Source organism: Hippopotamus amphibius, chromosome 6 (genome assembly GCF_030028045.1).
Source record: "Hippopotamus amphibius kiboko isolate mHipAmp2 chromosome 6, mHipAmp2.hap2, whole genome shotgun sequence".
Taxonomy (NCBI): Eukaryota; Metazoa; Chordata; class Mammalia; order Artiodactyla; family Hippopotamidae; genus Hippopotamus; species Hippopotamus amphibius.
In genome coordinates, this window is record NC_080191.1 from 145349212 (window position 1) to 145372474 (window position 23263).

At 37.4% G+C, this 23263-nt stretch overlaps 1 protein-coding gene across 1 annotated transcript in view; it reads left to right on the forward strand.

The window, feature by feature from the left end:
* LOC130854990 (EGF-like and EMI domain-containing protein 1) overlaps positions 1-23263 on the forward strand; it is a 536773-nt gene that overhangs the window by 140874 nt on the left and 372636 nt on the right. Inside the window, 1 exon segment of the mRNA XM_057737807.1 lies at positions 19642-19660. Coding sequence (XP_057593790.1) covers positions 19642-19660 — 19 coding nt within the window.

Below are 23263 nucleotides of genomic sequence, written 5' to 3' on the forward strand. Positions count from 1 at the left end.
TGAAATAAGAATTCTGACTTGATTTTTCATATCCCAAATTCTCCAAACAATAATGCTCTTCTTTAAAGGTATTTCAAGGCAGATTTCACACTTACTCTCTGGCCAAGTCACAGACATAGTGATTTGAAGTAATATACACTTTTTTGTTCTTTCATGAGTTGCTAATACAGTACATTTAAAATTTTCTGCACCTCAATTTCCTTTCTGCAAAATGGGAAAACTATATCTAGAGGGGTTGTTGTGAAAAGTAATTATGATCATATGGGTAAAGTATAGTGAAAACTCAGTACTTGGTAGCTATTGTTATTTATATAAGGTAGTCAAAATAATAACAGAAAGAAAATAGGTTTTGGTATCAGATTCATTTGGAAGTTTTACTTTTGCCACTTAATAGCTGTATGACCTTGGGCAAATACTTAGTCACTAAGCTCAAATGTTATATTACTTGAGGCTTCTCTTGAGTTCTTTAGATAAAAAAGAAATTGGGGACACATATTTCAGAGAATGCTTACAATGTCAGAACTCTAATGAAATTATTTAGGAACAAATTGATAACAATTTTATAGTAATTGTTGATTTTTGGAAAGTGCATGGTTGAATTTGGTTGTCAGTATTTTGTGATGAAGGTATGTATCATGAATGGTTGACATTCACTGTTGCAATAATAATTTAAGCTCATATAATGAATCAGTTCAAATCACTGAGCATATTTACCAAGCTGTACACATAATTAACATTTTAATTCCCCCGAATATCTTATCTCATTATCCACACTGCTTAGGAAGATATATTAAATGGACTCTGGCAACCAGTAAGCTTAAGCTCTATCAGACCATAAGAGAAGGACATCACGTTTCTATTAGTGACCAAGTGGGTTTTTGTTTACTTCCGAAACGAGGTTAGAGAAAGTTGTACATGTTTTTATGATTACACTGACTAATCAGAGCTTTGAAATAATGGGGGTTGGAATTTGGACTGAGTGGGTGAGATTTGGAAGTGGGCAATTTTTTCAGAAATGTTAATTTGCTCTAGTGCAAATTAAACATTTTTCAAGCCAACAAATTGGTAATGTTACCAGTGTCCTTCCCTCCCATGCTCATCACATTCACACCCTCTATACTTGATCTTCTTATTTTTCTATATTGAACTGCCATCCAGATTCTGAATTTTGATTTCGTTTTCTTAGTATTTCTTATTTGCTTTCTATATTACTTCTCTTTCTGAACTTATTTTCAAAAGAAAAAAGTGAATATTCAGCAATAGGATCAATTGTCAAATAAGAAGCAAATATTCAAGATTTGAGGTAAAATGACATGTTGGGAGCAGTCCCTCATTTCCCATTAAAATTCCCATTAGGAAATAGTGGGAAAAAAAGCCAGTTCATAACAGTGAAAGCCAAGATTTACAGTCACTCTATTGCCAGAATATGGGGACAATTTGTGATAATTACTGAAGTGAAAAAATAAACAGATTAACTTGGATAGGGCTCATTGTAATTCACAAAATTGTTGAGGAGCTATGTAAATCTAGCTATTCACTTGTGAAAATTTTGGAAAGATGAATAGAAATAACTGTTTTGAAAAATTTAATCACTTTAAGGAATACTTGTGCCAATTGAGATGACCTAAAATTGAGATGTTAAAAATGAGGAAATCTTTTTGTTTAAAAACAGGGCATAAATTTGAGTTAAGGTTTAATTAGTTAAACAAAGACTTAAATCTAAAAAATAATGACTTTAAAATTTGATAATAAAGTTCAATGGAAAAAAAGCATTTTAAAAGTGCAATGGACAATGTAAACATAATGATTTAATTGAAAATAGATTAAACCAAGAGATTATATTAACTAAGACCTGAATGGAGAGCATAGAAGATAAAGAGAGGTAGAAGAGTCTTTAATTCCTTGTCTTGTGTGGTGGAGTGTCAAAAGCTACCCAGTGTCTTTTGATTATTGCAAACTTAGGATCTATAGTTCGAATATTTAAAGATAACCATTATGGAGTTAAAATATTTAGTCCACCTCACAGATTACTGGATAATATAAAAAATATTAAAAGTTATAAATCAAAGTAAGCATTTTAAAATAGCATAGAACTGTATAATGGAAGACTAAATATAATAGTTCTGGCAGTAAAAATAAATAGGTTAAACTTAGTTAAAATAAAAGACTTACACATTTGTTTAAAAACTAAAGTGTGACTCTTTCCTACTTGTCCAAGGACAGAGAATTTTAAAAAGAATCAATGGTTAGGGTAATATCGTAACACATACAAACAGAAAGAGAACAGAAGTGGCTAAATTAATTTCAGAAAATTTATTTTCCAAGAAGAATTTATTTTTCTTTGATTTAAGGAAAAATTACAATTTCAGTGAAGCTGTGTTCACTAGTTTGTTGTATTTTTTAGATTCCACATATGTGATATCATATATTATTTGTCTTCCTCTGTCTCACTTACTTCACTTAGCTTAATACCCTCCAAGTCCATCTATGTTGCTGCAAATGGTAGAATTTCATTCTTTTTTATGGAATGATTAGTATTCCATATATATATATTCCATATATATATCACATTCTCTCTGTATATTCCATATATATATCACATATATAGATATGTATATAATTGTCTTTATCCATTTGTCTGTTGATGGGCACTTCAGTTGTTTCCATGTCTTGGCTATTATAAATAGTGCTGCTATGAACACTGGGGTGCATGTATCTTCTCAAATTAGTGTTTTCATTTTTTCCAGATATATAACCAGGATTGGAATTGCTGGATCATATGGTAGTTCTATTTTTAGCTTTTTGAGGAACCTCCATACTCTTTTCCATAGTGGCTACACTAATTTACATTACCACCAATAGTATACAAGGATTCCCTTTTCTCTACATCCTTGCCAACATTTGTTATTTGTGTTCTTTTTGATGATAGCCATTCTGATAAGTGTGAGGTCATATCTCGTTGTGGTTTTGATTTGCATTTCCCTGATGATTAGCATTTTTGAACACCTTTTCATGTTGGCCATCTACATGTCATCTCTGGAAAATATGCCTCTTCAGATTCTTCTGCCCATTTTTTAATCGGGTTTTTTTTTTTTTTTTTTTTTTGATGTTGAGTTGTATGAGCTATTTGTATAGTTTGGATATTAACCCTTTATTGGTCATATCATTTGCAAATATTTTCTTCCATTCAGTAGGTTGTCTTTTTGTTTTGTCAGTGGTTTTCTTTGCTATGCAAAAGTTTTTAAAGTTTAACTGGGTCCCATTTGTTTATTTTTGGTTTATTTCCTGTGCTTTATGGTTTCCAGTTGGTGAAACTATAATAACAGAAAAATAAATGAGGTAATTACTGTTAGATATACAAACAAAATTGATAAAAAATAGATGTTGTAGAAGAATTTAATATTCAATTCAACCAATAAAAGATTAGGTAAAATAAAATAAACACAACTAGGATAAATTAACCAGGTTAAGATAATATACATAAGGGAATTCGTTGGCGGTCCAGTGGTTAGGTATCTGTGTTTCCACTGCATGGGGCATGGATTCCATCCCTGGTCCAGGAACTAAGATCCCTCAAGCCATGCAGTGTGGCCAAAAAATTAAAAAAGAAAACCTAGTATCTCTTAAAAAAAATACATAAAATTGAACTTTGTACCTTTCAAAGACTATACTCTTTTTTAAAGAATAAAGAAATAGTAATTTACTAATTTCTCAAACTTCACTGAAATATACAGGATACCTTCTTTGGTAACACAAATATTTATCAAATGAATGTTAAATATGACAATAGACTAGAAATAATGACTTTTTTTGGAGAAAAAACAATTCTCCAATATTAAAAAGCTATACCCTAAGTAAGGAAAATGGGAACTAGAAGTATTTTAATTTAAGCTATGCAGCCAAAACAAAATGTAAGAGAAAAATCTTAGTTTTGGATCCTTGAATTGTTAAATAGGAATTAATAATATAAATTAATTAAGGATTTAAATCACAAATTTAGAAAGAGTAAAAAAATAAACTTAAAGAAATTAAGTAAAAAATAATGAAACTCAAGGCAGAAATCAGTAAATTATTAAAAAGAAAATCAAAACATTCAAGAACTTGTTCTTTAGAAAATAGTACATTCAGGAACTTGTTCTATTAAAAATCAATAAGAATAAAAGATAAAAACAATGTTAAAAATTAGAGGGAGCAGATATTATACAGATATTATGTGAGATATTAAATTTTTTCAGTAATATCATTTTAAACTCCAAGCTATAATACTTGAAAACATAAATGAAACATTTCTGAAAATATACCACTTATCAGCATTTACTCTGGCAGAAATCAGAGATTAGATAAACCAATAATCTTAATAGAATAGTTCAAAATAAAAGATTATTCCCTCCACAAAAGTTTCTGGAATCAGATGATTTTACCCAAGTTCTGACAGCATCCTTGTACATACCATTGCAGAACATGGAACATTTAGAATACTGAACATCCTATTTTAGGAAACCAGCATTAATTTTGATTACTTAAAATGATAAATTCAGTACAAAAAGACTGTGTAGCTGGCAACAAATAAAAATTGAATAGATAGGGTGGCAGACATATTATTAATTTTATCCTTGAACCATCTTCATTCCGTCTCTTTCTAGCTAATAGAATCCTTATTTTCTGTGTGCTGTGATCTTCCCAGCCCAAGGTGATTAACCATGATTGGTCTGACTCTAAACTAGGGATGATAATTATGTTCCTCTTTGCCAGCAGTTCACTTTCCCAGCCCTCCTTAGAGCGTGAGTATGGCTGACTGACTCAGTTCCAGCTAATGGAACTTAAGGGGAGCTTTGCTTCAGAGCATCTGGGAAAAGGTAAACTGATATCCTATTATTAGGATCAGATGGAAGAGGCAGGCTTGTTAGTATGGTCTGGAGTGGCAGCAGACATTTTGCAAACATGAGGTGTCAAGTGTGAAAAACAAAACCTTTGACTGTTGTTAGAGATGATGGAGGAGAGAAAGATAAAATGAGCTTAGGTCATTGATGACATAATTGATCTACTGAAGCAGGTTGAAGTCACCTCTGTTTTTTCTGTTAACTGAGATCACACACACACAGGCACACACACATACTGCATGCCATTGTCACTGTTACAGGTTTTTTCTTTTTGCTTTGTTTTTACAGCTAGAAGCACTCATCTGAAATAAAGGCCAAAATCCAAAAAAAAAAAAAATACTGGCAAAGAAAAATAAACAGCAATTCATGCAAAGAATCATTCACCACACTTTAATAAAATGATTCGAAACTAAAAGGTTATTTTAAGAAGCAAGTTCTGATATTAGGAATTATATTAAGGTTATAGCACATCGCTACGTCTGATGTTGCTACAAAAATTCACACCCACTACTAGTTTTTTAAAATGTAAGGAAATTTGGAATAAATGTGTTAATTTTCAAGAATAAAATTTTGGTGACTATTCTGTTAGATGTGGTTGGGGCAAGTTGAGGGCGCTCATTATCATTATTATAATTTAAATACTATTCTGGAATTTCTAGTCAGTGAAATATGTGCTGAAGTAGAAATACAATTATAAGTTTTGAAAAGGAAATTAATACTGTTATTTGAAAAGAATATGATTATATGCCTAGAATTGATAAGAATGCTTATTGAAGTGGCCCTGGGAGAAATAGGTATTGTCTGATCTAAGGGAATTGACATAGTATACGCAGACCCCATAGTACATAGTGACCATAGCACTGACTCATCTAAAATTGAGGAAGTTTATTAAGAGTCAGAAACTATGATGGGCATCCATTTCTCTTCAGGGGTGACAGACATGGGCTCTGAAACAAAATAATTCCAGTCACTGTGAAGGTCTGTGGAGCTATGTTGTAAGGTTATTTTATCATCTTTCATCAAGACGTAGATGAAATATCCTTAAGAACATTTATCATCTTTCATTCTGATTTCATTTCCACCTAGCAACATTCTGCTGAATTATTTCACGTCTCATGTATCTTGGTCCTGGGAAGGTATGTACATGTGTGTGTTATGAATAAAGTCTGAGTATTTTCATTACTAATAAAGGTCTAGTTCCATAAATACATTAAAAAATTGGAACTCTAGTTAACCACAGTAGAACAAGAAGAATATAAATTGTTCAGTGAGTGAGATCATGAAAATTGGTTATATGGAGAAAAGTCAAGTGATGATATATTCACATATGTGTATATATACGTCCGAATGAATTCTACATGGATTAAAAAGAAAAACTTAGATAAATAAAAAGAATTTTTTTAAAATCTAGAAAGAACCCAGTATGCATGAACATTTAACTTATAGCCCATGTTTAGGAAGCATTTCCCAATTGGAAAATCATGTCAAGTGTGATGAGATCTTGCCTAGATTAGTAGATAATATTCACCAAAAATGCATTTGAAATTTAAATACCCCAAAGTAGACCAGTAGGTGCACTTATTTGAGGAGGAATGTCTCCTCGTATAAAGCTAAAAAAGAATGATAAAATTGCCAATATGTTTCTGTACTCCCTGTCTCTCTTGGATCAGGGAAATGTAGAGCACTTTTAAGATCTTTTACAAGCTGTGGGACTCTGACTGCTGCTGTTAAGTCCCCAGTCAATCTTGTTTTCCTCTAGGATTGATCAAGTCAAGAAAAACATCTCCTCTTCCTGTCCGTGATTGTCCCCTCATCTCTTCACAATCAGAGACTAGGTAAACCTGCTTGTAAACCTCTGTGCCAGGACCTGCTCGGTGCCTGGAGCAGGGAAAGAGGGAAAGGTGGACTTTCTGCACCCTAGGCTGAGGTATCCTGGGCATTGTGTGAGTTTCTCCCTGACCCTTCCCCTGGCACACTTCTCTACCCTGTGGCTGAAACCTCCTGCTTTATTGTGCGCTTGGTGTCACCATTGCGTGTGTCCTCCTGGTGGCGCCCCACAATGAAAATGAAGAAAAGAATGACTTGAGGAGAGGGATAAGGAAGTTGCATCTCCTGGATATAATCAGTGGTCCTGCTTGTGTAAGCCAACTGGAAGACCCCAGATATCCAGAGGCTCTGTGGGAGACCCATGCCCCCTCATCTAAGCTTTGCCAGAGAGGTGGGTCTGGATGAAATTCTGTCTGAATATAATGTCACAAACCCAAGTCTTCCCTGTCCTACTCTGGCACTCTAGGTGCCTTGTCAGGTACCTAGAATTTTATCCCAGATCTATGGAATGGTTCAGAATCATCCTTCATCACCTAATGTCAGATTCAGGAATAGGAAAGGCATTTTAAGGGTATCAGCATATACTGTATAAAAGTGCAGGGTGTCTGAAAATTGTCCATATCTTTGTTTATCAACTTTAGACTAAAAATCAGCAAACACGATTGAAAGTGTTATGGTATTTCAATCATGTTTACTGCTTTTTAGTTTTTAGAATCAATCTATAGGCAAAGTGCAAAATAAATATACTTATAGAGGATAATTTAAATATTATAAAACTTGACAATATAATAATAATGTAGCAAATTTTTATAAAATGGAGAATGAAAGAGAAAGGAAAGGAATAAAGATGAATCATTTTTTTAGATTGTGATAAGTTATGTATTTAAACAAAGAAACCTAAAGAGTTGAAAATAATGAGTTTACAAAGATTGGCCGGAAGTTTGTTTTAAACCTCTCGTTTTTGTAAGAGATGTTGATAAATACTGCCTAAAATTAAGAAGCAAAGATATCAGGGCATTAAGATTTTTTTTTAAGAAATTTTATTGAGGTACAGTTAACATACAATAAACTGCATATATTTAGATCGTACAGTTTGGTATCCCAATCTCCCAATTCATTCCCCCCAACCCTCCCCGCTTTCCTCACTTGGGGTCCATATGTTTGTTCTCTATATCTGTGTCTCTATTTCTGCCTTCCAAACTGGTTGATTTGTACCATTTTTCTATATTCTGCATATATGTGTTAATATACGATATTTGTTTTTCTCTTTCTGACTCACTTCAATCTGTATGACAGTATCTAGGTCCATCCATGTCTCTACAAATGGCCCAGTTTCCTTGCTTTTTACAGCTGAGTAATATTCCATTGTAAATATGTACCACATCTTTTTTGTCCATTCATCTGTTGACGGACATTTAGGTTGCTTCCATGTCCTGGCTACTGTAAATAGTGCTGCAATGAACATTGGCGTGCATGTGTCTTTTTGAATTATGGTGTTCTCAGGGTATATCCCCAGCAGCGGGATTGCTGTGTCATATGGTAACTCTATTTTTAGTTTTTCAAGGAACCTCCATACTGTTCTCCATAGTTGCTGTATCAATTTACATTGCCACCAACAGTGCAAGAGTGTTCCCTTTTCTCTACACCCTCTCCAGCATTTACTGTTTGTAGATTTTCTGATGAGGGCATTAAGATTTTAATAGTAGTCTCCAAAAAGCTACAAATACTGATAACAGTGATTATGTCTAGTGAGTGGGACTAAAAGGATGGAAGATAGAGAAAAAAATTTATCTTTCATTTTTTTCCTTCTGTACTGTTTGGATTTTTTTAACCATATTTGTGTGTGTGTGTGTGTGTGTTTTAAGAAAAAAGCTGGATGTTGTGCCTCTTGGATTTTTCATCTGTGGTTCTTATTACTCTTTTCATACATTTCTTTGTTCTTCATTCTTTGACATGTTCTTACTTTTATTCTATAGACTACTCCCTTCATTTTAAGTTGTTTTATTCTACCATTAAACTAACTGTTTTCAAACCCTGGATCACAACACATCAATAAATCATGAATCTTTTTTTACAAAATAAATAGAATTATCATAAATAGAATAATGACTGGATGAGGAATTATTATTTAGTGAAACTTTATACATATAACATATACATCCATATGCAGTCGTGATTTTTTTTGTTTTGATTTTTTTCTTTCCCTCCCTTCCTTCCTTCCTTCCTTCGTTCCTTCCTTCCTTCCTTCCTTCGTTCCTTCGTTCCTTCCTTCCTTCCCTCCCTCCCTCCCTCCCTCCTTCCTTCCTTCCTGACTGCATTGGGTGTTTGTTGCTGCGTGTGGGCTTTCTCTAGTTGCAGTGAGTGGAGCTACTCTTCACTGCGGTGTGTGGGCTTCTCGTTGCAGTGTCTTCTCTTGTTGCGGAGCACCGGCTCTAGGTCTGCTGGCTTCAGTAGTTGTGGCTTGCAGGCTCTTGAGCGCAGGCTCAGTAGTTGTGGTGCACAGGCTTAGTTGCTCCACTGCATGTGGGATCTTCGTGGACCAGAGGTAGAACCTGTGTCCCCTGCATTGGCAGGCGGACTCTTAACCACTGTGCCACCAGGGAAGTCCTTGTCATCATGTTAAATGTACTTATTGGTCAAGAAAGCTTTAATACCACTGATTTAGTCCATAACTCAATTAAATTAGTTGAGGTAAAGAATTTCCAAATCTTACCTATTTTGCCTTTGAATTGCTTCCTAGCCATAGAACAGTCTTCTTGATTTGTGGATACAATATCGTCTCAGTTCTCTCTGAAGACACTAATATTTTTGAAGAATTATTCCCCCCACCCCCCGATTTGACTCAATTTTATCTCAGGTTTGTTAATTTCTTTATTTTGATTCTTACTTTCATGCTTTTAATATTTCTCCAATATCTGATGACCCTTGTTTAACTGTTTAGATCTATGAATAAAGGACTAGTTTAATTAGTAGAGCTAGCTTGCTTGGCATTATACAGTTTTATAGATCTATGTTCCCAACAGCCCTTGAATGTGAGATTCTAATTTCAATCTATAAGAGCACAGTCTGGGGAATTCCCTGGTGGTTCAGTGGTTAGGACTCTGTGCTTTCACTGCCCCAGCCCTAGGTTTGATCACTGGTCGGGAAACTAACATCTTGCACGTGGCATGACCAAAATAATAAACAAACAAACAAACAAACAAATAAATAAATAAAATAGAAAAAAACAAAACTAAAAGCACAATCTGCTGACAGGAGGCATGGCACAGCAGTGTTGTTGGGCAGCATATACTGTCCTGTGATGTTCTCCATTGCCAAGAGAGGACTTTACTTTGGGAGTAGGAATCTTAGTGAATCTTATATCTGAGTCAAATAGTGTACTCTTTCTTGCCATGTATTATAGAGCTTTGACGTGACCTTAAGCCATGTTCTTCTTTCTCTCGGACTTTAACACCCACATGTGGAACTGTCCCCTGGGAGGTGACCCATTTTCTTCGGAGAAAAGTTCTCTGGGCATGATCCTGAGGGAAAAGTCCGTAGTCTCTATGTGCAAAGGAAGAGACGGGGCTGTCTGGTCCAGCTAGTCTAAATACATGTAGTGCTTTAATTAATCTACTCATATGATGTATCCTAGCTCCTTTCTGTCATTGTACTCACTGATTTTGAACTTGACAGAGCTCCCTTGGGGAGAATCTGCTAAGCAGTAGTGTTTGATGCTGTGGTTTTCTCTGTTTTGTAGTATCCTATAATCAGATTACATATGATTTTTATGTTTCAGGAATTTCTCAAATATATGGAGTAAGTTGATACCCTTTCTTCCATTTTCAAAAACAGCCTATTGAATGCAGAAGCAGATATAAGAATCCAACTGTCTTCTAAGTCAGAATGCTCAAGATATTTAAAAAATATAAAACGTAATATTATTCTCACTATATTTTGGACAATATATTTATTTTTCATTAAAATATATTTTAACATAATGGCTTTATTATTATTATATTTAAATAATGACTAAATATTTTTTAAATTAGTTTAAATTTCTAATACAGTGAATACTGATAGATATACACATGGGCTGAAACTCTTTGGGTTCTTTCATAATCTTTAAAATGTAAAGAAGTATTCAATATTTCCAGTGTCTTTTAACTTGTAATATTGTATAATATTGACTTTTTAATGCCCAGAGCAACATGCCACTAAAGGGGAGAGGCAGGACTTGAACTAATATCTGAGTGCTCCAAAGCCCTTCTTCCTGAATATTTCTACATTCAGTCTTTGAAAGCTGTTTTTTTTCAGATCTCTGTCAATATTTCATCCTGAATAATTTCTTGCTCGACTGTCACTTTCATCAGTCTGCCACCCAGCAGGTTCTGAGTGGTGATGGGGTGTGTTTATGAGTCGAACTTTTGAGGAATCTTGTATACATTTCTGAAATATCCTTGACATGCAGTTATCAACCATTCTTTTTTCAGATACTGTTGACTTTCAGTTATCACACCTGTGCCTATTCAGGCTTTCAAACACTCTAAACTATTCGTTTCATTTCTTTGTCTCTTCCAGATTTGAATGCTTTCAATTCTTAGTGAGCATATTGTTATCACAATTGTTGTTAATGATTGCTGTTGTAGGTTACAAGTAAAACAGGTATTGTTAAGTGGCTTCTATAATTTTCTACTAATCACTATTATAATATATCTCATGCAATATTAAAATCAGTATTGAAATTTCAGTATTCTTATGCAGCACTCATTTGACAGTTCAGTCTCTAGTGGTTTGTAATAGCTCTCTCTTGCTCATAGTTTCAGTTTTCATATGAGAATATGCCAAAGGATGGTACCCACCAGTATGGCTTCCATCCCAAGCCATGAATTATGCAGCAGCTACTGCTGGCTCTTCTGGGAATGTATTGCCTGTAGCCTATCCATCCCAGGTGGATCACTTGTTCTCTTCCTGCCAAACCCCTATCTCCCTGGACTCTGGCTCAGTTCTCCCTTTGTGGCCCCCAGAGCTCTGCCAGCTTTTTTAGAGCACTTGTAATCATTAGAAAATGGTGCCCCTTCCTCAGGGCACATGTGATCCTGAAACAGAGACCCCTGTGCCCTCTGCCAGGCCATTGTGGAGACCACACTCCTTGACTCGAACAACCTCTGAGAGGTCATATTGGGAAATTGGTGGAGAAGTTTAATTTTTGAACATCACTGTTTCAAATGCCTTCTGGGTAGTCTCCCACTTTCTCGGTAAGAATGCAAACCATACTCTAATTTTGGAAAGAAAATGTCATATTCGCCACTTGCATATCTGGTCTCTATAGGAAAAGGTGTGTTACTTCAGTACAGAATACCTGTGTATTTCAAGCATTCACTCCCTGTGACTTTACTCTCAAATTGTCTGCTCTCCAGATCTTTACAAAAAAAGTCTAGTTATCATTTTGTTACATATAATGGTCAGTCCAGAGAGATGCTGTGGAGCTCAGATAAAATGAATGTCCTCAGGGGTTGACCATCATTTGTGTCCTCTCTTGGGAGTCTATGCTGTTTTTACACTGATGCGTTAGCTTGGTTCTCAGTGTCAACCCTTCCTTGCTCAGAACCTTCTTAGTTGGTTATTTCCTGACTCTGTCAGTTCCTTCTGTCCTTCTGGCCTCCTGATCTGGGATTCCTTCCCCTGGCAAGTTTCCGTGGAGATTTCCACTGTCAACCTTACCCTCACTCAGGAGGTCTGGTGTCTTTCCCTCATAGATACCAGGGTGGTTCCTGGATGTGAATGTAGAGGTGCCAAATCTTCGCTTGTCTGGATTTGCAAGCCTGGGTAAAGTCAGACTCCTAAATAGCCATATATTTGGACCTCATGCAAATGGCTTTATACTCTGTGCTTTACCATAATGCTTTTGACTTCACTGAGAGTTAAATTAAGATATGTTCATATGAAGAAGGTTCCTATAGCTTTTGTTAATAGAGTATGAGAAGACCTTGCCCATTATTATTATTTTTTGGTCATCTTTGTATAAACATCCACATGATAAATATATCTTAAAATGTTTTGCTGCGTAAGGTGTGTCTTCCCTAATGAAATGGTACTTGTAGATTATTACATAATTAGTGGTGACTAGTTTGTCATAAACCATGTTTTGCATTGTCCACTAGGAAGCATAGAGCTATATGTTAGGATCATTGTTCTGTAAGTATATTTAGCCTAGGTTTATTGATACTTACCTTTTTATTTTATGTTTATGAGGTTCCTTAACTCAAGCTGATGACTTAAATTACTCTTATGATTTTATGCTTTGCCTCGTTCCAAAAGTCACCTAAGCACAGAAATATAAAAGTAATGATAACAGAACAAGAGCCATGCACTAAAAAGAGGATATAGTTATAGAGACCCTGCAGGGTTCAGAGAAATTAAAAGAAATTAGAAATAATAAAATAAGCTAATTTTATTTGGGCCAGTAATAGTCAGTATAACTCCAAATCATCTTTTATGCAACACATGAAATATTTCCACCAGCTTGACTTCTCCCTCAATGGTACCACAGTCCTCTCCTCTGGACTCCTGATAAGTGGACTCAGAGGATGGCTTTTCCTTGAAGTCTTTTCTTTCTGGCCTATCCTGCTTGGTCGTTAGAGGGAGTGTCACAGAAGGAAGAAAGTGGTACTAAGCAGCCTTATCCAAGTCACAGACGTAATGGCAATTGCTATGGCACTAAAGTGTATAAAGATGTATATGCAGTCACCTACATCAGTATGAGAATGTTTGCATACAATAATGAAATCTCTTTCTAAAAAAAATCTCAAAAATAAAGAGATGTATATGACTGCTGATTAGTAGAGGGGTTTGAATCTTGTCAGTGCTGTCTTATTGCATAGGGAGTTTATAGACTGCACTTATTTTCTTCTGCCGTATTTCATTCATCCTTATGGATCCCTTATGACTGCTTTGTACTTGTAGAAGAAACTACTCCTTTTTCTCTTTTCCTCTTCGGCCAAGTCTTCTTATAGGGCCCAGGAACTTTCTCTGAGGCCATGGCTCTTAGATGATTTGTCCCCGTGATCTTTATGTCACAGCTTAGAGGATCTTTCAAAAAGCTGATTGTTATTTTCTATAAAGTGAAATGGGGGAAATTTACTTTTGAAATATAAAACTAGGACACATAAGAGTTAAGTGTTTAATTCGGCAAAGCTTCCTAGCAGGGAGATCAGAGGGAGACGTCACAGCTGCGAGTGACGAGTCTACCGCTTACCTCCGGGGACTTGTGGTGCAAGTTTCTAGCTTGTGTCTTGACATTTCTGTGGACTTGTTTGTAACCTTGGTAGTCACAGTGTGGGAGCGGGGAGGGGGAAGAGTGAGCTATGTAAATAACAGTCTAATGCATCCTGTCTCTTTCTAGAGGACGTTTTATGATCTTTAATGTATTCCTACAAAAGGAAATAAAATTTTTAGGAATTCACATAGAAATTCAGAGAATCACCATATGCAGCATTGTCTTTTAAATCTCATATGTATGTAAGTATATGGAGAGTTGCTTGTTTTTCTTTTTCTCCATCCCCACATCCTTCCTCACAAAACTCAAATTGTATTTTAAGTGTTCTTTGCTTGGTTGTGGCTGCTGCCGTTTTCAGAAAATTTTTCATTAAATTTTTTTTTCCAAAATTTGTTGCTTTGAAAGGCCCCCTAGGGTTATGTAGGGTGTAGGTCTACACAATTACTATCTGCTGTCAGCAAAACTGAGTAGCTGGGAGGGAATAATTATACACTCCCTGGTGCCATAGGCCACTTCTGAACATATTGCAATATACACTGGATTCATTTTAAAGTGGTTGTAACTAAACGAATCACAACCTTTTGGGGATAGGGTAATAGATAGTATATTAAGACTGTGTATAGTCTGTAAGAAGTCGGTATATTAAAATCTGTCAGAAAAGGTCATCATTGACTATGGGTTAATATCTGTAGTCAGTACCTTGAATAGCGCCAATATGTGTTGGTCCTTATCTTTCCCAGGGTTCAAGGCAGGAAATGAGATCTGAAACCTTAGCTGAAGGGGTATGAACCAGATTGCAGACTTCTTAGTGGAGAGAAGTTTCTGGGGTTTTTTTTGGTTGTTTGTTTCTTAATGATTCTGGCTATTTTAGCATTGAGGATTTTATAGTCTTTGGACTTTCAGATACAGGAGGAGAAAGGATATGCCCTTTTCCTTTCACCCGACCCCCAACCAATTACCTTTGGAGAGGTATCAGCTGTGTTTTGCTAATGAGCATTGCCGGAGGACGTTCTGGAAGCTCCCTGAATGCAGGGACTTGTAAGCCTCACAGTGAAATCAGACAACCTGTCAGTCTGTTTATACGTGTGCTGGTGTTTTCTTTGCAAGGCATGCAAACCAATTAGAGTGAGGTTCTCTTAGAAAATTTCTGAGGAGGTAGATACTTCTTTTAATGTTTGGCGTGGGCATCTGTTGTATTGGGGAGAGTGAGATCAAGAATTTTACGATCAATTTTGGGAGGAAAATTGAGATGAAGGTAAAAACCAAGTTTTGTTTAACAAGGATTTAGTAGAGAAAATGATCTGAGTTCCATATATCTGTACAGTTCGAAAGTTCAAAAGAATGAGGACAAACATGTTTCTTTGACCATGCTTTTCATTAAGTGCCTATTGTTTTAATAATTAGTTCATTACAAAGAAGAGATGTGAATAGTGACCTCTGTCCAGTCTGGCTCATGAAAAACAAATGGACTGATTTCCTCTGGGCAGTGTGATCAATTACCAGTAATGAAGCTGAAATGAATGATGCTGCTATGCCTTCGAGCATTTTATTTTGCAAGGAAATCAGTGTCTTATGCAGCTTGAGAGATGGCGAGGACTTAATATTAGCAACATAAAGTTCAGCCTTCCGACCCTCCCCTCCCCTCCCTAAATCAAGACTTTCTGTCAGATAAATCCAACTGGTGCCTTAAGGAAGAATCAGGTGAATATAGGGCAGAGGCAGTAGAGTTATATTCCGAAGGTTTCCCACTATGTGAATAGCAGTCAGTTATAGAATAGGTAACCGTCAGCAGTTTTATTTTAATTCTTGCTCTATGGAACCTCAGGGAGGAAATGTTTTTGTACGTAGTGAAGAGTTCTTTTTTTTCTAAATTGTACCGTGACTGAAAATTGTGGCTATCATAATTTGTATTTTTACTATTTGCACTTATAATAAAGTGATGGCAATGCTATTGAGAAGTTGATACTGATGATCCATAAACATTTATTGCAAAAGCTGGTACTTAGCATCCACATTCCAGAATTACTGCCACCGCTTCCCATTGGAAAACTGGCAAGGGTCTCTAATGATGGATGGCACCTGGGTATTGTCATCTCATTCTTTGTTTCCTTCTGGCTGGAAATGTTGGAGCTAGTAACTGTAACCCTCCAAGTAAGAGATGTGGGACAAATGAAATAAATTTTAATCTCTCTCTGGTTTTGTGTGTCCTGTTTCCTGCTTGGACCAAAATCTACTTTTAAAAAATTACACACTTGCTTTGTTAAAGCAGTAACGTGAAAATAAAAGGTCTATAAAGACAAACTCAGTATTGCTTCTAATGGTTGGAGAAAGAAACTTTGGGGGTCTTTCATGTCCTGGTCCACATTATTGCAGGGAGTAATACATGTATTGATTTAATACCCTTATTTGTAGGAATATCTTATTAAAACTGTGAATTTCATAGTGTTTTAAAGGAGAGAGAACTGAATAACTGTCGTCAGTAGACCCAGTCTGAATCTTCGTGGTTCTGTCATTTATTAGCTATGTGATCATGAGAGAATTGCCAACTTCTAGAATATAGTCTCCTGATATATTCTATAAGATTTTTGTTAATCTTCAATATCACTTCTAGCTCTAATACTCTATGCTTTAGTGATCATTAACTGTAATCATGCATTAATATTTTAGTAGACAATATTTATAGTCAGCTGGGTACCAGGACTTTACTATTACCATCTACTAGTACTGATAAAGAAGGTTATAAATGAGTAGCCACAGACTCTACTTTTCAGAAGCTTCAGAGGAGAAGACAGAAAGACCCATCTGCTTGTCTACTTCTGAGATAGGTATTTAAGGAGGTATCTTGGCCTGTGGACCTCATGCATTTTTTGGGAAGACAGATGAAAAGACCTAGGGTCTGACCCTCTGCCTGTAGGATTCTTCTTGATAGGAATTTTCAAAATCGGCAAGGAGCTCATCCTGGGATAAAATAGATGCCTGCCCTTTATCTTAAAAAGCATGTCAGTTTTTAGAATTGACAGATATTTTGGTGTGCCTCTGGATGATGCCCCTCAAAATGTCCTCCAACCTACCTCTGAAGAGATAAATTCAATTTTATCAAGAGAGTGAGAGAGAGAACTGAAAAAAAAAAAAAAAAAAAAACCAGCATCAGCAATGGAAGAGCTGCTACCCTGGTGGAAACAGAAGGTTTCCTTTACTGTGAGGCTGCGTGAATGAATACGGAAGTGGCATGCTTGGATTAACAGCTAGGGAGACAATACCCCACAAATGAGATCGAGGCCAGTGAAGTGGCAAGAAGTGGCCACAGCTTCTGTGGGAGCCCTTGGGTACTATAGCAGCAGAGATAAAAGGAAAAATCTAAATTCAATGATCTTAAATATTTTAGTGTGTTCCTTAGCCCATTTAAGAGGGCCGAAATATCCTTTGCTCCTCCCTTCCCAAGGATTCAACTTGCCATATAGAAAGTTTGCCACTGTCCCCTATATTTTATCTGAACTAACATGCTATTAAATGTAGGACATGCCATTATTGTAGGTCTCACCAAAAAAGAAAAACATACCAAGTAAACTAAGGTTTTGTTATCACTTTATTTTCTGTATACTTAAAGAGCTCTTTCGAAGGCCTCTGAGTGCCAGGTAAGTTTTCTGATTCTGCTTTACTCCACTTAAAACAAAGAAGAGTCTCTAATGGTTGCATTACCTCAGCTGGCAGATATCAGAGCCTAGCAATGGTGCAAAGAAATCTACCTGGTCCTGCATTGTGTTTGCTTGGCATACAACTCCCAAATTCATGGCCCGGGGTTCTCAGGATTGATTCCAAAAGGGAAGGGTAGAAAAAAGGAACAGCTCTAATCTCACAGGGGGACAGATTGGGGAAGTAGTATCAGAGCCATTTGCAATTGCCCGAAAAGGCCACCCTGATTTCAGAGATTGAAATGTTGGGAAAACTGCATTTTTAAATAGAGAAAATAGGATGTGTGTATATGGTGCAATAAGTTGGAGCTTTGTAATATCACCATGTATTGAGTGTTGAAAGGCAACTAGGCCACAGAGAAAAATGAAAATTGATAGAACTGCTCATTCTTCTTTGTGAATGAGAGAGGGGAGAGAAAAAAAGACCAGAGATAAAGACTGACTATCTTCTCCTTTGAGGACAAGCTTCCTGGGCTGGTTTTCAAACATCTGTGGAGCCTAATTGTGGTCAGGGATCTGACTTTGAGAATCATTTGGTGGTTTAAAAGACCAGTATGATGCCTAAGAGCCACCTGGGGCTATTGAGAAAAAAGACATAGCATCTGAGTGGTATGATCGATGAAGGACCTAAGTTAAAAGAATTATTATTATTTGTGCTTTTGTTGGAATTCAGGTACTTCATAGATTTATCTCAGATTTTCTTGGGCTGTAGAATCATGGATGATAAGATAGAAAAAGATGATAATGCATATTCCTTTCATTCCTCCCACCCCCTTTTGAGTAAAGCTTTCCAGTGCATTTAAGCTAGGTGGACATTTGAAAAAAAAAAAAAAAGATATTAACACACATTTTCTTTGCATAGAAATATACTTCTTCCTAGAAATTTTTAGATTGCACATTGCGGAGGCAAGCTAAATGCCTAGAAACACTTTTCACTACTACTGCATCCAGGCACTGCTGGGCTGCCCAATTGTAAACATCATGCCAACATGCAATGCTCCTTAACTTTGCAGGCTACCCAGACACATTCAGTCTTTTCTGAAAAAATAACAGAAGATGCATTCACGTGTTAAATTATTTGCTTGGTAATACATTCAGAGAGAAGAGGAAAACATACGATGACATTGTTAATTGGGTGCCACAAACATTTGTGATAATGAGCACATTGTGCAGAGTATCTGAGGTGGATGGTTGTGTGGTGTGGATGGAAGTATGTCAGCTGGCTTTTAGCCCATTGGCGAAAGGTTTGGACCATTTGTGTTGGGTAATTTTATGGTGGATTTAAGAGACTTTGTTTTCCTTCAGGAAGGAAATGGTGCATGCAATATTCCATATGTAATTCTTTGAGTAAGAGATAATTGCACTGCACATTAACCAACTATTTGCATTTAATTAGCAACGGTTTCTGCTACTGTAATGTTTCTTTTAAGTAAATGTTTGAAAATGTGTTTGTCTAATTTAGTAACTTTTTAGAGATGCCGCCACACCTCAGTGCTTCTCAAAGGTTACCTAAATGTCCTACTCATGGAAAACATTTTTCAGTTACCCAGTGTCATAGGCCTCAGTTTCTTCATCTACCTGAGGGCTTATGCTAGGTGATGTGTAATATTCTTACTAGCACAGACATACAATTACTGTTATGTATATGGTGTTATAGAACATATTTTAGAGTTGCAGTCAGTTACAATTAAGTTTGTCTTCCTTTTAGGAAGGATGTGTGGGAATAAATTCTAAAGCAGGACCTCTCAAAGCCAGGTTCTTGGACTACCTGCCTCAGACTCACCTAGGATGCTGGCGGAGAAAGCAGATTTCCTTGGTGTCATAGACCAAATTGTGTTCCTTCGCCTCTCCCCCATTCATATATTGAAGCTCCAATCCTCAATATGACTGTATTTGGCAACAGGGATTTTAGAAGTTAATTAATGCTAAGTGTGGCCATAAGGCTGGGGTCCTAATCTGACAGAACTGGTGGCCTTATATGAAGAGAAAGAGAGACATCTCTTGTTTCACATGCACCAAAGAAAGGCCATGTGAGGACACAGCTAGATTGGGGCTATCTGGAAGCCAGAAAGAGTGCTCCCACCAGGAACCAAATCAGTGGGCATCTTGATTTTGCACTTTCCACCTCCAGAAATGTAAGAAAATAAATTTCTGTTGTTTAAGCCATCCACTCTATGGTATTTTGTTATAGCAGCCCAAGCTGACTATGACACTTGGTTCTACCCCAGTTTCACTGGATTCAAAGTACCAGAAATGAGGCAGCTTGGCAATCTGTATTGTAAAGAAGCCACTATTCCTGCCACATGTAGGCAGCCGCTACATGGTGAGCACATAGGAGAGAATAGATGGTGTTACAACAGCAGGATGGCGGGGGTTGGGGAGTGAGGTCTGGTGGGATTATTTGGTCTCAAGGTTTAAGTGTCTGAGTGTGCAAGACCCCAGGCGTGGCCAGGGACCTGAAGGTTGGCTATGGTCTCTGTGTAGATGGCCAATCAAATATTTAGATGGTGTATGGAAAATCCTGATGACCTCTGGGAGAAGCCAGCCACACCCTGAGCCAATCTTGCTTGCTAGGGAAGAAGAGCCCAGATATATCTATTCTCTCCTATATGCTCACCACAGACGCTGACAGATTTCTGGACTTTGACTTCTTTTATTCAGGGTTGTATGTTCTCTTAGAGCCATCTGGGGTCAACTTGTTAAGGGGTAAGAGATTAGATTTGATATTGCAGTTGTCTCCGAAGGTGCTTTTCTTGTTCCCTCTCTCCAGGTTCTTGACATTTTTATGTTGTCCCTGACACAGTCTTCTCAGACAATGTTTCATATTCCAGACCTTGCTTCCTTGTCTACCTGTTACATCATCCTCTTCCACAGAACTCTGGGCTTGTGCCTGTGTGCACACACTCACACTCTCAGCACCATCACAATAAACTTGTCTGGAACTGATAAACTAAACCTTGCAAATATATTAATGGATTTGCAGACGGATGACTTTTCAGGTAACTTATTTACATTTTAATAGAGAGCCTTCAGGAGGCAAAGCCTCAAAACACCACGAAGTTATTCTACTGACAAAAATTTCAGGCCCTTTCTCTCTCAGATTATCATGTAGGCAGCTGACTCACTGACTTAAGTCCAGGAACCACCAAACTCAAGTTATAAATAAAACAGAACCAAACTAGTTCTATTTAAGGTCATAAAAAGTACTGAAAGAGACCCACTATCCCCTGGCCCAACACACATGCACCTAGATACTGTCCCTTCCTTTTCTTATTTATTCAAGGGTCACGCTTTACCAAAATTCAGTCTCTGCCAGTCTCTCCCTCTCTCTCTCTTCGCATCTCTCTCTCTCTTTCTTTGTCCCCTAAGCCCTCTTTCTTTGTCCATTTCCACCTAAACATATTCAAATGTCTCCCCAATTAAGACCCAACGCCTTTCTCTCTTCTCTATGCTTTTGAGCAAAATGTTTAGAAAAATGAGTGTACAGAATCCCTGCCCCTATGTTTTCTCTATGACTCATTCTTTTAATCTGACTTCTGCTTACAGCTCTCACCCTTTACACAGCTCCAATTAACGTCATCGAGCACGTCTTTTTTTTTAAACTTAATCAACATGTGCCCATCTTTAGACCTGGAGAGACACTGCCCACTGCTAACTCTTCCCATGTTGTCTAAAACACCGCCACCCGCACAAACACCCACAGCAAGTGTGTGTCCACCACATCCGAAAGAGAAAAATTCCAAGTTATCACTGTAACAACTCTAAAAATATTGTCTTGATCCCCAGTCCCTTATTCCCCTGTGCCCAAATATGAGGATCAGAAACTGCTGGTAGGAGCGGTAGGGAAATGAAGCTAAGATAGAAGGAAGAATCTTAGCCCCCCCCCACCTCCCACGGCCTTTGCAGATTTCCAGGGCTAAAGGAAGCTCCAACTAGGGGACAGCGGTTTTCTTTAGGCAGGGTTTCTCAGCGTCAGCACTACTGAGATTTTAGGACAGAGCATTCTTGGTTGCGGGGGCTAACAACATTGCCCCCCGTGCATTGATCGCATCTGCTCCATAGATGCCAGCAGCATCCACTCTCCCCAGTCGTGGCAGCGAAAAATGTCTCCAGATAGTCCCTGAGGACAGACTACCCTTCCTCTTTCATACCTCTTTCCTAGCTGAGAACCGCTATGAAGGGAAATGAAGTTTGGCGTTTTCATTACTGCACTGGCCAAGATGCTCTAATTACTGAAATGAACTTTTCTGGTGAGGAGAGAAGATAGGAGACGCGACAGGATCTGCCAAAACGTCACGTAGTGGTACGGAGGCAGAGTTTAGAAAGATCCATAAAAAATACTTTTTTAAGGATTGCCCCCTCTTCTTGTCATCATTTATGCAGAATTATTATACTTATTTCCTTATCTAAAGGGTAAATATGTAGATATGTGTTCTAGTTTGCCCCAGATAGTTTTGTCCCAGCTTAATTATTTAGTGAATGTCCTTTCATTCTCAGAAGTGTCCCAGTTTGGATGAAAGTTACATGGTCACCTACTAACTGTTTTCTCAACTACACTAAAAGTATCAGGAGGGAAACTAATTCTTTCTTGTTTGCTGATGTATTCCTGTGGTACTCTCATCGTGGCTAATTTTATGTGTCAACTTGACTGGGTCAGGTGGTGCCCAGATGAAACATTATTTGGGGGTGTGTCTGTGGATGTTTCTGAATGAGATTAGCATGTGAATCTGTGGACTCAAAGTACCTTGATCTCCCCAGAGTGGATGGGCGTCATCCACTCTATTGAGGACCTGAGTAGAACAAAAAAGCAGAAGAACCTAGTGGCAAGGCAAGAATAGACTCAGAGACGTACAGAAAAGACTTGAAGACACAGAGGGGGAAGGGGAAGCTGGGATGAAGTGAGAGAGTAGCACTGACATATATACACTACCAAATGCAAAATAGATAGCTAGTGGGAAGCTGCTGCATAGCACAGGGAGATCAACTCGATGCTTGGGGACGACCTAGAAGAGTGGGATAGGGAGAGTGGAAGGGAGGCTCAAGAGGGAGGGGATATGGGGATACATGTATAAATATAGCTGATTCACTGTTGTATAGCAGAAACAAACACAACATTGTAAAGCAATTAAACTCCAACAAAGATATGGAAAAAAAAAAAGAAAACAGAAAAGCAGAGGAGGAATTTACCTCTTTTGCTTCCTGCTTGCTTGCAGAGCTGGGACATTGATCTTCTCCTGCCTTTGGACTGGGATTACACCATCAGCTCCTCTGGTTCTCAGGCCTTCAGACTCAGGCTGGAGTTACATCACCAGCTTCCCTGGTCTCCGGCTTGCAGATGCAGATCGGGGCACTTCTCAGCTCCATAATTGTGTGAACCAGTTCTGCACAAAGCATCTCTTTTTGTACATATATCCTATTGGTTCTTTTTCTCTGTCAGCCCTGCCTAATACAGTCATGTAGTGGTCAATCAATCAATATTTGTCAAACCTAGAGTAAAAACGGAATTCATTTATGTGATGTACTCTATCAGTGGGATTGCCCTGGTCCCTAAGAAAATGAGACAAGCGTGTGTACAGGGAGTTACCCTCTGTAAGTCACGGTGCAGT